Raw genomic sequence first — 14,174 nt, 5'->3', positions numbered from 1 at the left:
CTTGTCAGCCACATCCCCTCCCTGGAGCAGTCTTTGTTAACCAATTCCACCTCGGCCCACTGAGCAGAAGATGAAATGCCAGGAGTGCCTCCCGAAGCCACAAAGACAGCAGCATTCCCAAGTCCCTGTTTGAATCCCTTCCCCAAGGTGACTGACAGCCGGCTTGACAGGCGTTGGAACCCAGAGAGGGGAAAGCTGGAGCCTGGGATGGGAGACGCTTGCTGCAGGGAGAGCTGTGTGCGCCTCCCAGGGCCCCCACCCCTCCTGCCTCCGTCCTGTCAGAGCAGCTGGTGAAAGTCCCTGGTCATCCGGTCTGAGGCTTCAGTAGGGCCCTAGAGCAGTCAATGAGACCCTTGGGAGGAAACATTTTTTTTTTCCTGTGATGCCTTTGTCCCTTTTTACCTTTCTTCCCAAACTTTGTAGCCTAGGCCTGAGCAGAAAAAGAGGAGAGGGAGGCCCAGTGCACAGGGGTGAGAAATTGATGCAGAATGAGCAGTGTGTTTATTGGGATCTAGGAAAAGCCATTAAGAAAATAAGCACTTAAATGATTTTCAATCTGCCCATGGAAGTCATCCATCTTCATACTGGGGGGAAAAGACCCGTTCTCCAATCCCGGTTTTGATTGACTGATTTCCAATTCTCTAAGCATTTCCCACAGGAGCTTCTCACCTATCTCCCATAATGACAGGCCTTCACATTTCCAGGCAGTGTTCTACATTTATTTCTGATTTGCTCATAATGGTCAAAAATCTCTCTCCAATCCAAAGCATTTCTCCAGCAGTGCATGGTTTCCCTCAGGCCAAATAGCTCAGCTGTGATCCACGGAAAATGAGAATTTCCCAACGTATCTTCGGACTAGGGGAGGGTCCAGCATCACAAATTCAGATGGAAAATTTCCCACTGTTAGATCAATATCTGGGTTAAGAAATAAATGCCACAGGGGCAGAGAACTGGAGCAAAATGATTGCAATCGGCACAATTGCATTCACTGCCAGGATCAGTTCACTGATTACTCCTAGGGATGGGAGCTCCTGCTTCATCCACCATGGGTCGGCTTGGGAATTAGAACATCACTCAGCATTTCATAATTCAGCAGGTTTGCCCGCTGTCATGGCATAGGTTCATTTTCCCCATATAAGAGGAGTCCTTATTTCAAGGAAGGATGGAAGGTAGGAAGGAAGGGAGGGAGGGAGGAAGGGAAAGTAATTAAATCTCAGAGCATGTAAGAGAACAAAGTTGGTATCGTTCAGACAGGGGTTACAATATGTTCTCTGGAATTTCTGGGCCAGGCATCTGACATTATGACCGTTGAGGTGAGGGTTAAGCCAGGTCTTCCCCAGAGTTATACCCAGTCACACCCCCATCGTGTGAAAGGGTGCAAGAGCATACATTTGGGTGACTTCTTAATTATCCTGTTGACCAAGAAGTTTACTAGGCAAGTTTTCATTACTTGAAAATGAATCTGAAGTCCTTTTGGGGGCCACAGGAAAAGGCTGCGTGCTGGCTAGTGGGGATTTATGCAGCATCCTCCTTCTGCTGAGCTCTGAAGAGACGGAGGCACAGAGGCACTCACAGCTTTCTCACTAGTCGTGAATGCTGGGTAGGCGGGGGCCATGGCAAATGGATTGGGCACGCTGCGCGGCTCTGTGTACTGACACCGGCCCTGGGGCCTGCTGTGTCCCTACCCCCTCCCAATCTTCTCTTTAATCCCTCCAACCAGATAATGTGGGATTTGGAGGCGTGTAATATCCATGAGACTCCATTATCGGCTATTACGAGCTTTATACACAGTACCTGGGGGATGAACGAGGCTGATGCTGGTCACTGCGGTGCTGAAAGCAAGATGGACCACAGAAATGGTCCCAAGGGCCAAAGTGACCCTTCCATTGTTTACATCAGCTCCCACAAAAAGGGAGTTCTCGTGTTTTGTGACAGCATGAAAGAGAAACAGCTTTTACTCTCTCAGGGAGTAAGAAGCACAGAGGGAGGTATAGGGAGATACAAAATCATAGCATCACTGAATTAATTGCTAGAGTCCTGAGAGACCATCTATTGGCATTTGTGCAGGAGCGTGCTATGGGCATTTTGGCGAGGTCTTCTGAGCATTGCAGGCTTAGCATCCCTCGTCCCTGCCCCCTAAATGTGAGCAGCAATCCCCAGGCGTTGCAACAGCTAAAAAAATGGCCCATGCCATGTCCACATGCCCCTGGGTGAGGGGCAGTACCACCCTGGTGTGGAACCCCCAATGGTCCAACAGGCATGTGTCACAGAGGAGAATCCAGGGTCACAGGGGGACATGGACTGGACTCAGAGCCAGATCAACAAATTTAGGACCCTTTCTACAAAGAGGGGCAGCTTCTGAGAAGGCATTGAAAGACAGACAGAGACACAGAAGGCACAGAGTATTATAAGACAAGATAAAGGTCAGGGAAAAGGAGCAGCAGGGTGCAGGTAGGGGGCAAAGAGGATAAAGAATAGAAATCAATATGAGGGGGGACGGTAGGAGACCTGAGGAAGGGGAAGAAATCTTACCCAATTCTTATCCTACCACTTTCTAGGTATGGAGATGAAAGAGTAAATCCTTTGCCTTAAAGGGCAGGATGAATCCTGAGGAGGGAGGACAGAGGGACCAGCAAACCAACAGTGAGAGTCCTGGGGAGACTTGGGAATGGACTGAAAACCAGCTCAATGATACTGGGACCCTAACACAGAATCAAGATGACTTTATCTGTTTTCTTTGAACTGGAGGCCAGGCCTCTCCTTGATGCCCTGGCGCTGGGGCTCTTGCTGAAGAATGAGAGAATGGCTTCGGACCCTATTGCACACCCTCACCCAGGTGTTCTATTTTTTTTTTTTTTGACAGGCAGACTGGACTATTGCTTCTGGGACTGAAGGACAATCCAGAATTAAAGATAATCCAGGCTGCTTTATCTAGGCAGGGGGTGGAACACCAGTGTCTTCCATCTGAAGAACTGAAGCTACGTTTCCCCAATATCCGGTTGGCCAGGGGAGAAGTGGGGCTCTTGGACAAGTCTGGAGGAGTTCTGTATGCAGACAAGGCCCTCAGAGCCCTCCAGGTGACCTTGTGCAGCATTAGGGGCAATGCAGCAACTGCTCTGGCATCCTAGGTCCCAGCCAGCCAGCTCCCCAGTCCCCTGCTGGATGAGAGCCTTTGCCCTGCTGGCTTTAGTCCCCACCTTGTGGCAGGGCAGTTTTATAGCCCTGTTAGGCCTTGTCAACATGGGAGAGGAAGTCTAGAATCTGTTCTGCCCTAAGTGAAGGGCTCTGTCCCCCAGGGTGAATCACATATATAACTAATTCACACCCTCTGCTCCTGCCCTTTCAGGATGCAATTCGACAGCTAGGAGGCCTAGTGCATGATGGAGAGAAGGTAATGGAGATAAAACCAGGGCTACCAGTCATGGTGAAAAGTACCTCCAGGAGCTACCAAGCCAAGAGCTTGATCATCACAGCAGGTCCTTGGACCAACCGGCTCCTCCATCCCCTGGGAATTGAACTGCCTCTCCAGGTAAAGGGGTGCTGGAAGCCTGAGAGTTGGTGCTTAAGAGAAGAAACCTTGAAGCCAAATGGATTTGAGTTTGAGTCCTGGATCTGCCACTTGCTAGTGGATGACATTGGGCAAATTAATTCTCTTCATGAGCTTCAGTCTTACAACCTGTAAAATGGTGATGGGCTGGTGGAAAATTAAATTTGACCATATACATAAAACCCGTAGGAGATGGCTTGGCCGATGGTAAGCACTCAGTGAATATGAGAAAGAGAGAGAAGAAGGGCTGGGGCATTTACGGGAGAAGAGACAGATTTAGAGATTTTTGGGCATCCTAACAAAATGTAACATGTAAATGACATGAGGGTTGGGTGAAACAGGGATGGATGTGTTAAGCAGGGCATCTGAGCTTGTGCTAAAGGGCTACAGGATCCCAGAAAAAACCAGCTCATGTTGTTTACAGAGTCCATGGCTTTCCCCCTTCACCTCCCACTTCCTCTCTCTGCTTCAAGACCCTGCGGATCAATGTGTGTTACTGGCAAGAAAAGGTTCCCGGGAGCTACAGTGTGTCCCAGGCTTTTCCGTGCCTCCTGGGCCTGGGCCTCAGCCTGACTCCCTACCACATCTACGGGCTGCCCTCTGGAGAGTACCCAGGGCTGATGAAGGTGAGCGGGAAGGCCTAGAGAAGGCTAGCAGGGGCCCATGCAGATTTGCGGCAGCACTCTAACTTTCCTTCTACAGATTCCCTTGAAAGTAGGGCTGAGAAGAGACAGAGACTTAGAGATTTTTGTGCATCCTAACAAAAGGGAACATGTAAATGACAGCAGGATTGGGTGAAACAATCCTGTGGGCAGCAGGAGCCTGAGGCCCCCAGCTGTCCTGAGGGCTAGCAAAGGGAGCCCTTCCTTTGCAAACATAGGGTTGGTGGGGGGAACGAATAGCATCTGTCAGGACTGGGGCAGGCTGGGACGATGGGTGGGGGCATTCTGTGTGCAGTGTGCCCCTGGACTGGGCGGGTGTGCGGGAGGCCGGCCCTCACAGCTCACACTGCTCTGATTGGGAGCCAGGTCTGCTATCACCACGGCAACAATGCAGATCCTGAAGAGCGGGACTGCCTGGCAGCATTCTCAGACATCCAAGACGTCCAAATCCTGAGCCGCTTTGTCCATGATCACTTAACGGACCTAGAGCCTGAGCCTGCCATTATGGAGCACTGCATGTACACGGTAAGGGGGTGGGCAGCCGGGCTGGGCCCTCTCACACCCTGGAGACCAGGGGAAGGAGACTGACCTTGTGATTCTCTGGCCTGACTCTATTTGACCCCTGACATAGTATGTGACTTGCAACAAATGAGCTCATTTCTGCAGGAAGTTTCACCTCCACCAGAGAGGGCCCATTAGAGGTTATTCATACTCCTTTTCATTAGGAAACTAGGCTTCTGCCTGGCAGTCCTTCACTATGTTTCCCAGAAGAGCTCTAAAAGATTTTTTGGCAAGATGTTCTAGTTGAGCAGGCCTTAGGGACAAAGAGATGAGACAGATGTCACCCGGGCCTGAGGCATCTTGGCTAAAGTTAGTTTATACACATTAACTGAGTGCCTACTGTGTTCCTAGCTCTCTGTATGAGAGAAGAGGCAGATGGGCAAATGAGAAAGAATGGCATTCTCAGAGGGGGCGCTGGCATGCAGAAAGCAGTCCCGTGCCCCATTCCCGTTCTTTCTGGAAAGAACCTCAGCCTCTTCCCCTTCCCCATGAGCCTGTGGTTCTTCCTCCTTGTTCTATCCTCAGAGGACACAGGTGTGAGTGTTTCTTTCTAGAACACCCCCGATGAGCACTTCATTCTTGATCAACACCCGAAGTATGACAACATTGTCATTGGTGCTGGATTCTCTGGTGAGTCTGAGCAGGGGGAGAAGGGTGCCTTAACGCCAGCCTCCCTCAGTGGTAGGGAATATGGTGTTCTCTGTGCTTTCAGCAGGCCAGATAAGGGCCAAAGCCCAGATCCTGAGTGTTTAAGAGGTGGGGTGGAGCAGTCAGGGAAGGGGAACGGGGTGGGAGTCAACTTCTGGCTTTGGGATTTGACCAAGAGGAGACTTAGCCCTAGCTGGACTGTGGTGGACTTCCAGAGCACAGCCCCTGTGTCTGAGAGCAATTGACAGCCTGCTTTCCCTTCCCCAGGACATGGATTCAAGCTGGCCCCTGTTGTGGGGAAGATCCTGTATGAATTAAGCATGAAATTAACACCATCCTATGACCTGACACATTTTCGGATCAGCCGCTTTCCTGGCCTGGGCAAAGCCCACCTTTGACCCCTGGCCAGCAGCCTCCCTTCTGTGCACAGGAGCTGGAAATAAAGCCTTCTGTGTGGTAGGGAAAGACTTCTTAGCTGAAGGAAGTGGTTGTGAGATGTAGTCCTTTTTTTCTGCCTCTTGTGAGTCTCTCATCCACACCAGATGATTGAAGCTACCTTCTTTCCCTGGCCAGTTACCCAATCCTACTACTTTTTTGCTTCCAAAAGGTCAATCAGATATTCTGTAATCACAGAGTAGCGAGGACCTTTGAGATGGATGTCTCAATAAGGAGGGGACGTAAGGACTGGCTCAGGAGACCAAGGCAGTTGTTAAAATTCTCTTCACTGTGACATTTGATGAACTTGGGTTGGATTTGACAAAATCTGCCCAGGGGAGGTAACCAAGATGATAGATAGAACACTGCTGCCCTTGGACTTCCTTTTCCTAAAAGAGGAGCCACCCTCCATTACAAAAGCCCCATGAAATCTGGATCATCTTGAGTGCACAACAAATACTGGTTGATAGAAATGTGTTGACAAGCAAACAAATAGCTGTATTGCATTAAAATCTGCGGTGGGCTTTATCTTCCATGTAACCTAGTTTCTTGCAGACTCTAATTGTCTTAATCAGCACCACAGAATCCATCCCACAGAATCCTTGGGGTCCTTACCCCCTCGATGCACTACACCTTCTTTCCCTGGATTTTTCTGTCTGGTTCTCATCCTCTCTCTGCTTCTGTAAAGATGCTCAGTTCCCCAGTCTCTCATTAGGGTGTATTGTCAGGTCCTTATGAAGATGGAGCTGTTATACCAGAAAGAAAGAGACACACTCGCTTAGAAACCCTGTTCAATGTTTGAATGTTAAATGTGCCATTTTATTATCATTAGGATTGCTCCCACTTAATGAAACGGCATTATAGCCAAGTCGGCTGGCCTCCTTGCACTAATTGCTTTGGAAGGGAACAGGCTCATAAGCACCCCAGGCTGGGTGGGAGGGTGAGGGGTGTAAAAAAGGCCTCAAGCAAGGCAGAATGCACTCAGATGAAATCCAGGTAGGAGGCTCCAGAGCACACCAGTTTGACCTGAGAGAATAGGAATTACAGTGCTCTGGGGAGAGAAAAACGGGCTGAGTGGGGTGGAAATGTTAGGAGTCACCTGGGGGAAAGAGTGGGAAATGGGAATAAGACTAAAAATATTCCCAAAGGAAGTACAACACAGAGGAAATTACTCTTCAACTGCCTTAGAGGCCTAGGCACATGGAACAGCACTGATTTCTCCAGGGAATCATCATAGCAGCCAGCCAGTCCCACCAACCCTGTCTACATTTGCTTTTTCCGGGTTCTCAGGTGGTTCCCTGAACCTCAGCCTCTGCAGAGTGGGACTGATCATATCTGTAAGTGGGGACAATATTACACCATGGGTGAACCTTGAAGATACGATGCTCAGTGAAATGAACCAGACTCAAAAGTACAAGTATGGTAGGATCCCACTTATATGAGGTCCTTAGAATAGTCAAATTCACAGAGACAGGAAGTAGCACAGCCGTTTCCAGGGGCTGACGTGAGGGGCGGGGGGAGACGAGGAGTTAGTGTTTCATGGACACAGGGTTTCAGTCTGGGAAGATGAAGCCGTCTGGAGACTGTGGTGGTGACAACGTCATGGTGTAACACAGCACAAACACAAACAGGGTTAAGTGAATGTATTTTATGCCACTGGACTGTACACTTAAAAATAGCTAAAATGGTATATTTTATGTTATGTACATTTTACCCCAATAAAAAAAAGCATGACTAATAATACTGACTAACTCAACAGGAGTCTGTAAAGATCAAATAAGCTCACTTATTCATTCAATACACAAATATTTCTTGAGCTTCTCCTGTGTGCCAGGCACCACGCTACGCATTGTGGATACATCCATGAACAGAACAGATGAAAATCTCTGCTCTTGTGGTGTTTACATAGTCCAGTGAGGAGAAGACATGTAAACAATACACGTAAGTAAAACATTTCATCCAGTAGAGGCTGACAAGTGCCTTGGGGAAGAAACAGCAGCAGGAGGATAGTAGAGAATGCCGGGGGAGGGGCTGCCCCGTGTGGCGGTGGTCAGGGCAGGACTCAATGAGGAGCATGAGGAGCCGGAGCTGGAGCAAACTTGCAGGAGGGTGACAATGTGTCATGCAGATACCTGGATGTGTGTAAGGGAATGTGGTAAATTCTAAAGCAAGGTGTGGTGTTCCTGAGAGAGAGAGAGATGAGTAGAAGATCAGTGGAAGATCCAGCCGGCTCCAAAGATGGCAAAGTTGGGAGAAAGGATGCTGGGAACGTGTCCCTCCCATACCATGGCTGCCCGCAGTTCCCGCTGCCTCTGCTTCTCTGCCACCTCCTTCCCCAGCCAGCTGCAGCTCCCCTTCCAAAATATCCAGCCTTATTCATCTTGCTGGTGACGGCTAAAGGAGGGGACCAATGTCTAGAGGAGGCCAAGAAAGGACAAGTGGGGGAGCTGACAAGCCCCGAGCTGGCTGAGGCCCTTTACAAGCGAGTCAGTGTGTCCTAGAAACAGAGGGCAAGTGGGGGACAGGGGCATGTGGGGTAGGAAGGGTGTGGGAGGATGAGTCAGGGAAGAGTGGAGAGAAACCAGAATTGGTAAGAAGAGACTAGCCATGTGCAGTCCGAGAAGGAAGGCAATGACCTCAAGAGATGCTGCATACCCCAAAAGCCAAAGGCAATGGCTGGCATGCTCACATGGGAGGACCTGAACGTTTCGCATTGAGGGTGGGATGGAGTCGTAGAGGGGAAGAAGGGATAGAGGGAATAAAGAGTCCCTGGGCATAGGGGAGAGGACAAGCCATTGTGGAAGGGGTTGGAGGACAACTACCGGAGGGTTTTAGTCACGTTGCGGGATTTGTCCAAACAGACCTGCCAGCATTGTCTTCTGGCTTCCCTTCTGCTGGAGTGAGGCAAGGCATCCCGTTCAGGCAGACCCTATATATCTTCAAAGTGGAAGAAAATCCAAATATGTTGGCCAGGCAGTAAGAGACCTTTGGGAGGGCAGCTGGGGTCTGCACAGGCTGCAAAGGAGAGATAAGGGCAGTAAGAGAAAGAGGCTGGCTTGGTTGCCGACCAGACTAAGGAAAACAGAGGCAGGCTAAAAATAGATTGGGGGTGGGGAGGAGGACAGCCAGTCCAGAAAAGAAGGGAAAGCAGAGGCAATCGATGCCATTGAGACTCTGACCCGATTCTTCATCTCTCAGCCTCACCAAACTGAAAAATGAGGGGGTGATGGGGAAAAAAGGGAAAGATCAGTACACAGAAAGGAGAGTCAGAGGAAAGTAATTTTGGTCCTAAGAATTTGAGTCCTAGGCAATTGTGGGGTACAAATCAGTAATCATGATGTGGAAAAGAGGAAGTATATAGTGTAGTTAGTATTAGTTAAACCCTCACCAGAATTTGGTATCCCAGAACAGGTTTAAGAGCTTAAAGAGGGTGAGGGTAACTTGGGAGAAGGTTCCGGTGTCTAAAAAGGTAAAAGGAGGCAACAAGGATGAGTTAGTTTGGAGACAGTAGGCTGAAGTGATTTGATGCCTGCATTTTACTTCTCAGAAAGTGATTAAAGAGAATTTGGTTATTGGATATTCTGTTTCAATGGTGGAATTCCAGTGCAACCAGAGGGATTTAAGTTAGATCTCAGGAAATCCACCCCACTGAGTAGATTAGTGCGTTATTAAAACATGTGTATAAGTATTCTTATGGTATTCTTTCCTTGGAAATCTTTAAAAATGAGAAGCCCATCTAATTGGGCCTAGCTAGGTTTGCCTGAAGACCATGGCCTCCCCCACAAACCTGTGGATGACTTCTGGCTAGAGAGGAGATGTAGGATATTATTACTCTGGAGGTTGGGTCTGAAATGGGTACCTGGGCAAAGGTGCACAGCAGGGTGCAGAAGCACCTGGGAGTGGGAAGGGGAGGCACAGGGGGCTGTATCTGTCAGGCAGGGAGAAGCAGCAGGAACAAGGGGCAGGATTCTAACAGGCAGGATCCAGTGGCATTTACATAACTTTGAATAATGAATAAGACCAGCTCTGGGGCTCCTAGTCAGCATGCTCATCTGCATCTTTATTAAGCTTTATAAATGATTCAGCTCCCTACCCCTTCCCCCCAAGCCCCTGCCCAGCCTGCCCCAAGCATCAGTGGAGTTGATTGCTCATTATTTTAGACTAGATTTGTTTCTCCAACATTCAGTGAGGCATGGAATGGGGGACACAGGAAGGAATCCAAAAGGCCGGTGGAGTGGAGGGGTGGGGGAGTGAACGGAAGCAGCAGCTGGCTGTGAGCTAAGGACCTGGGCGTAATTCTCAAAAATGCTCCCAGGACCAACATCTTGGGGAGAGAAAGGTTTCTTAGGTTCCCCAAAATGTGCTGGGTTCAAGTCCCACTCAATCCCCAGTTTCCCTTACATCTGCTGCCAAGCGCCCAGCAGGCCCCTTGCTCTGCTCCAGTGCAGGGCTGAGCCCCTTGAGCAGCGAAGTGAGTACAGCCCTCAGGGAAGTTCTCACTTTTTTAGAGACAGGAATTTTGCTATTTTCATGCAGAAAAAGAAAAAAAAGAAAGAAACTGGCTATGCTTGTAAGGTAAGAACAGGCACCAGGCATATTAGGGGCGAAAGAGGGGAACAGGCCCACATGGTTTGTGAATTTGTAGGGAAAAGGAATGCTGTGTCCACGGAGAGCTGGAGCCCCCTTAGAAAGGGGAGCTTGGAGAAGATGGGCAGCCGACTCCTCCAGGTAGGTGTGTTAGTGCCCACTGCTCTGGGAGCTGTCTGGTCTACTGGCCCGAGGCAGGGAGAGGTATTTAACAGCCTGCATGAGGAGGAGTTGGCAGGAAGCTCTTAGGGGGAAAGGTGGAACATTTCTCAACACTGGCTGCACATTAAAACTACCTAGGGAGCTTTAAAAAATATGATGCTTGGGCCCCACCCAAGGCCAATTAAATAGGAATCCCTGAGGGAGAAGGCACAGTATTTCTTTAAAAGCTCCTCGACTTTGGATCCTGACTAGAACTAACTTAAAAACATATGTGCCTTTATAAATATATAAAATGAACTAATAAATTATTAAATTATTACATTATTAATGTATAAATTATATTGTCTGGATATTTGGTATTAAGAAGTTATTGATAAATTTTTTTAGGTGTGATTACACTTTTTAAAAGAGTCATTTTACTTTCTTAGAGGGACAGATACTAAAGTATTTCTTAATGTGCTATCATATCTGGGGTTTGCTTCAAAACAATCCAGTAAAGGGAATGGGGAAGTGGGTCGGGGTGTAGGTGAAACAAGATTTCCTGTTACTTGTTGAAGCTGCTTGATGGATAAAGAAGTTCATTATACTGTTCTTTTTACTTTTTGTATACAAAACAGAACAGGAACAGCTCCTTGAATATTTCTAATATGCCGCAGGGTGAGAACCAGGCACTCAGCAGGACAGGCGCCACCATGGCAACTCCATGCTCACAACCAGCTTCAAGAACAGGTTTGTGGGACCCTAAATGATAGGTGAGGGCCCTGTCCTCCAATGCCCTGGGCCTCAGGCAGGGTACAGGGGTCACCTGGGGGAAATGATATCTGGCAGTTAGAGATGCAACTGGGGGTCTGCCGGCTCCTTCCCCAGCCAGCATGGCCTCTGGGGACCCAGCCGCCTTGACCTGTGCACCAGGCCAGGTGCCTGGACAAAGGGAGCTGCCTGCCTGAGGCACCTAGGGCAAGCATTCGTCCTCCTTTTTCTCTCTCAGTCCCTGTCCTCTCCTGACTGACTCCACAGGAGAGCCAGACCCCCATCTCAGCAGGCACCCCGCCCCTCACTGCGGGTCACCACTGCTTCCCTGCGCTGTCATTTCCCCCGTGGGCTCATCTACCCCTGCCCGGTAACATTAGTCCAGATGACTTCAGCAAGGAAATGAAGGGAGGCTGAACACAAGTCTACACAGAAATACAGGAACCCACTACCCCCACTACCCCCAGCAGCTGCTGGCAGAACTGTCTGAGCTGCTGAGAGATTCGCTGTTAGCTTGGTTCTATTTTGCATCTCACTCCTTTGTTGAACAAATCCAAATGAATCCTAAATCCTCAGTTTTCTACTATCCGCAACTGGTTGGATCTCGTCACACTTATCCCTGACACGGACCAACCATTCCCACGTTCTGCATGTGCTCTTTAGAAATAACACCCGCCCTGCCACGGTGAATGCCCCGCACGCCGCCCCGCCCCTTCCCGCGCCCCGCCCCTTCCCGCGCCCCCTTCCCGAGCACAACTCCGTCCCGCCTCCATCCTGCGGCCCAACCACCTCGGACATCCTGCTCAGTTTGGGACCCGATCCGTCTTCTCCGCTCCATTACTTCCCTGTTGGCCTCTAGGGCCCGAGGAGGGGAGAGAATTGGAGGGGGTCTGTTGAAGAGATTTTTGGAATCTGTGCCTGCGCATCACCCGCTGCCATGAGTTATTTCAGCGCCGATGTTTGTCTGGAGCTGATTATTCCAGTCCGAGAACAGGTGGAGCAGCCTGCGGTGGCTTATTCGTCAGCCAAAGCCATCTGTTCCCAACAAGCTGAGATTTGTAGCTGATTTCTACTGGGGAGCAAGGAATGGGGGTGGGGAGGGAGATGAAGATCACCCCCACGCCCCAGGGGACTTGCTCCCCCCTGAACTTCGGCAAGCCTGAAATCCCGGGCCTCCTTTTGTAATATCTATACCTTACCATTTTCTCAGGGAACTCACTGGTCACTTGACTTTGAAACATAAAAATACCTTTTCTTTAAGGGACTAAACCTCCTGTAGTCTGGTTGGAGAAGCACAAATCCATCAGCTAAGCACAATGTCTGGACACTGAGCCATCTCCACGCATACAGATCTTATAAGAAGAAAAAAGGTATATAACCATGATGCAAATATCCTGAAAGACCTTGACTCTTGGCTTCTCCTCAGCCCACTCCATCACCAACAGGAGCTTCCTCAGCTAAACTCCTCACCTGCATGGGCAGTCGCACTTAGGTGCTCTTCTTCGCCCCCTCTCCCATCGCACTTCTCCCCTAAATATTCGGTTCAAGTTCCACCCTCCCATCTGTTCCTTTTTCAGCTTCAGTCTCAGCCATGGCAAGAGGTGCCTGCTGCTTTAAAAACGGCTTTCCCTGAGCAAGAGTTCTAAGCAGTTTCCAAGCAGCTTTACCACATGGTTTACTCCCCATAGCTACTATTTCTATATATGAAATGCCAGGAAAAAAAGCTACTCTTACAGTCACACTAATATGAAAACTTGGGGCCTTCTTTAGTGTTTGGCAGACTCACATCTGTAGACTCTTTAGAAAACATTAAATGAAAACTTATTATAAGTACAGATACTTCATCTATAACCCCACATCCCCAAATAAAACTACTGCTAATTTTCAGAGATCCCTTCTTATATTTATCTACTTCTCTGTGTTTTTATATGTACTTTTGTTAGGTGTACATGTTCCTTTAAAAGCCTATTCACAGAGGTGTAAGATGGACCCACGTTTTAGTTGGTTCCCTATCTTATTTTGCCAGGCCTGGAGAGCAGAAGCTCCATTTCTACTATTAAATCCTGTCCAGCTCAGGATGTGGTCCACCAGAAAGAACAGGTCCCACACATAAGCTCCAGGACCCTCAAAGGCAGGTCATGAAGCCTGTGCTTCTAGCAGAACCTTCTAGGGCAGTGTCACTCCCTAGGGGTACTTGTCTGTGCTCTCCAGAGGACAGTATGCCCACAGGGGCCAAAGGCAGCCCTCAGCAAGGGTGCCAGCCTACAACTGATGCCAGTCCCCAGAATTAAACATAAGCCATGAGGCCTAGTTCACCACATACAATTTTATATTTACCTGGTTACAAAGACCTAATGTTTCTGAAGCTACTGGCTGCATCTTCCTGGTATCAAGGCTTTTTAAAACATTTTTTGGAAAACTTTCCCATTTTCAAATTCCCCAGCGTCCTTTCTTCCCCAAATCTGTTTGCTTGTTTTCCTAATCTAGTCAGATCATAGATGTGGCATGAAACATAAAACTTTATTAAAATGTGGGAACTTTTTGACTCTTAAGCCACCTCAAATATAATTTGCTTGGCTGGTGTTAAAACTTAATACCCTTTTTTAGTTTTTTTTTTTTTTGTAAAACTGTCATAGCTGACTTCTGATCTTTAAAGCAAATTTTATCTGCACATTTAAGTATTCTGCTGAGAGATTTATGTCACTGACTTGAACTGCAAAGCACACATCCTTTTGGGAATCACCCTTATGTATATGACCCATCACTGTGGCTTACACTACAGAAGACTCAATTTCTCTGTAAAATTCCTTCTAAACAAATCT

The 14,174-nt window shown here is 48.6% G+C and overlaps 1 protein-coding gene across 9 annotated transcripts in view; it reads left to right on the top strand.

Moving 5' to 3' along the window:
• The window catches only part of PIPOX (pipecolic acid and sarcosine oxidase), a 97,972-nt gene extending 84,572 nt beyond the window's left edge, over nucleotides 1-13,400 (top strand). For 2 of the 9 annotated variants that reach the window (XM_037008408.2, XM_073235091.1), the window contains 8 exons: nucleotides 2,864-3,077; nucleotides 3,347-3,529; nucleotides 4,021-4,173; nucleotides 4,576-4,734; nucleotides 5,325-5,400; nucleotides 5,686-7,794; nucleotides 11,220-11,331; nucleotides 12,614-13,396. In XM_037008408.2, the coding sequence (XP_036864303.2) occupies nucleotides 2,864-3,077; nucleotides 3,347-3,529; nucleotides 4,021-4,173; nucleotides 4,576-4,734; nucleotides 5,325-5,400; nucleotides 5,686-5,816 (916 nt within the window). In that variant the 3' untranslated portion in view covers nucleotides 5,817-7,794; nucleotides 11,220-11,331; nucleotides 12,614-13,396. Of the gene's footprint in view, nucleotides 1-2,863; nucleotides 3,078-3,346; nucleotides 3,530-4,020; nucleotides 4,174-4,575; nucleotides 4,735-5,295; nucleotides 5,401-5,685; nucleotides 7,809-11,219; nucleotides 11,332-12,613 lie in introns of those variants that run through there. The other 7 variants (XM_037008401.2, XM_037008402.2, XM_037008406.2 and 4 more) reach the window with 7 other exon arrangements.
• Nucleotides 13,401-14,174: the final 774 nt, after the last annotated feature.

This window comes from Manis javanica, chromosome 4 (assembly GCF_040802235.1).
Source record: "Manis javanica isolate MJ-LG chromosome 4, MJ_LKY, whole genome shotgun sequence".
Classification (NCBI taxonomy): domain Eukaryota; kingdom Metazoa; phylum Chordata; class Mammalia; order Pholidota; family Manidae; genus Manis; species Manis javanica.
Note: the sequence above shows the minus strand (reverse complement) of the source record. Positions and strands in the feature narration are given on the sequence as shown.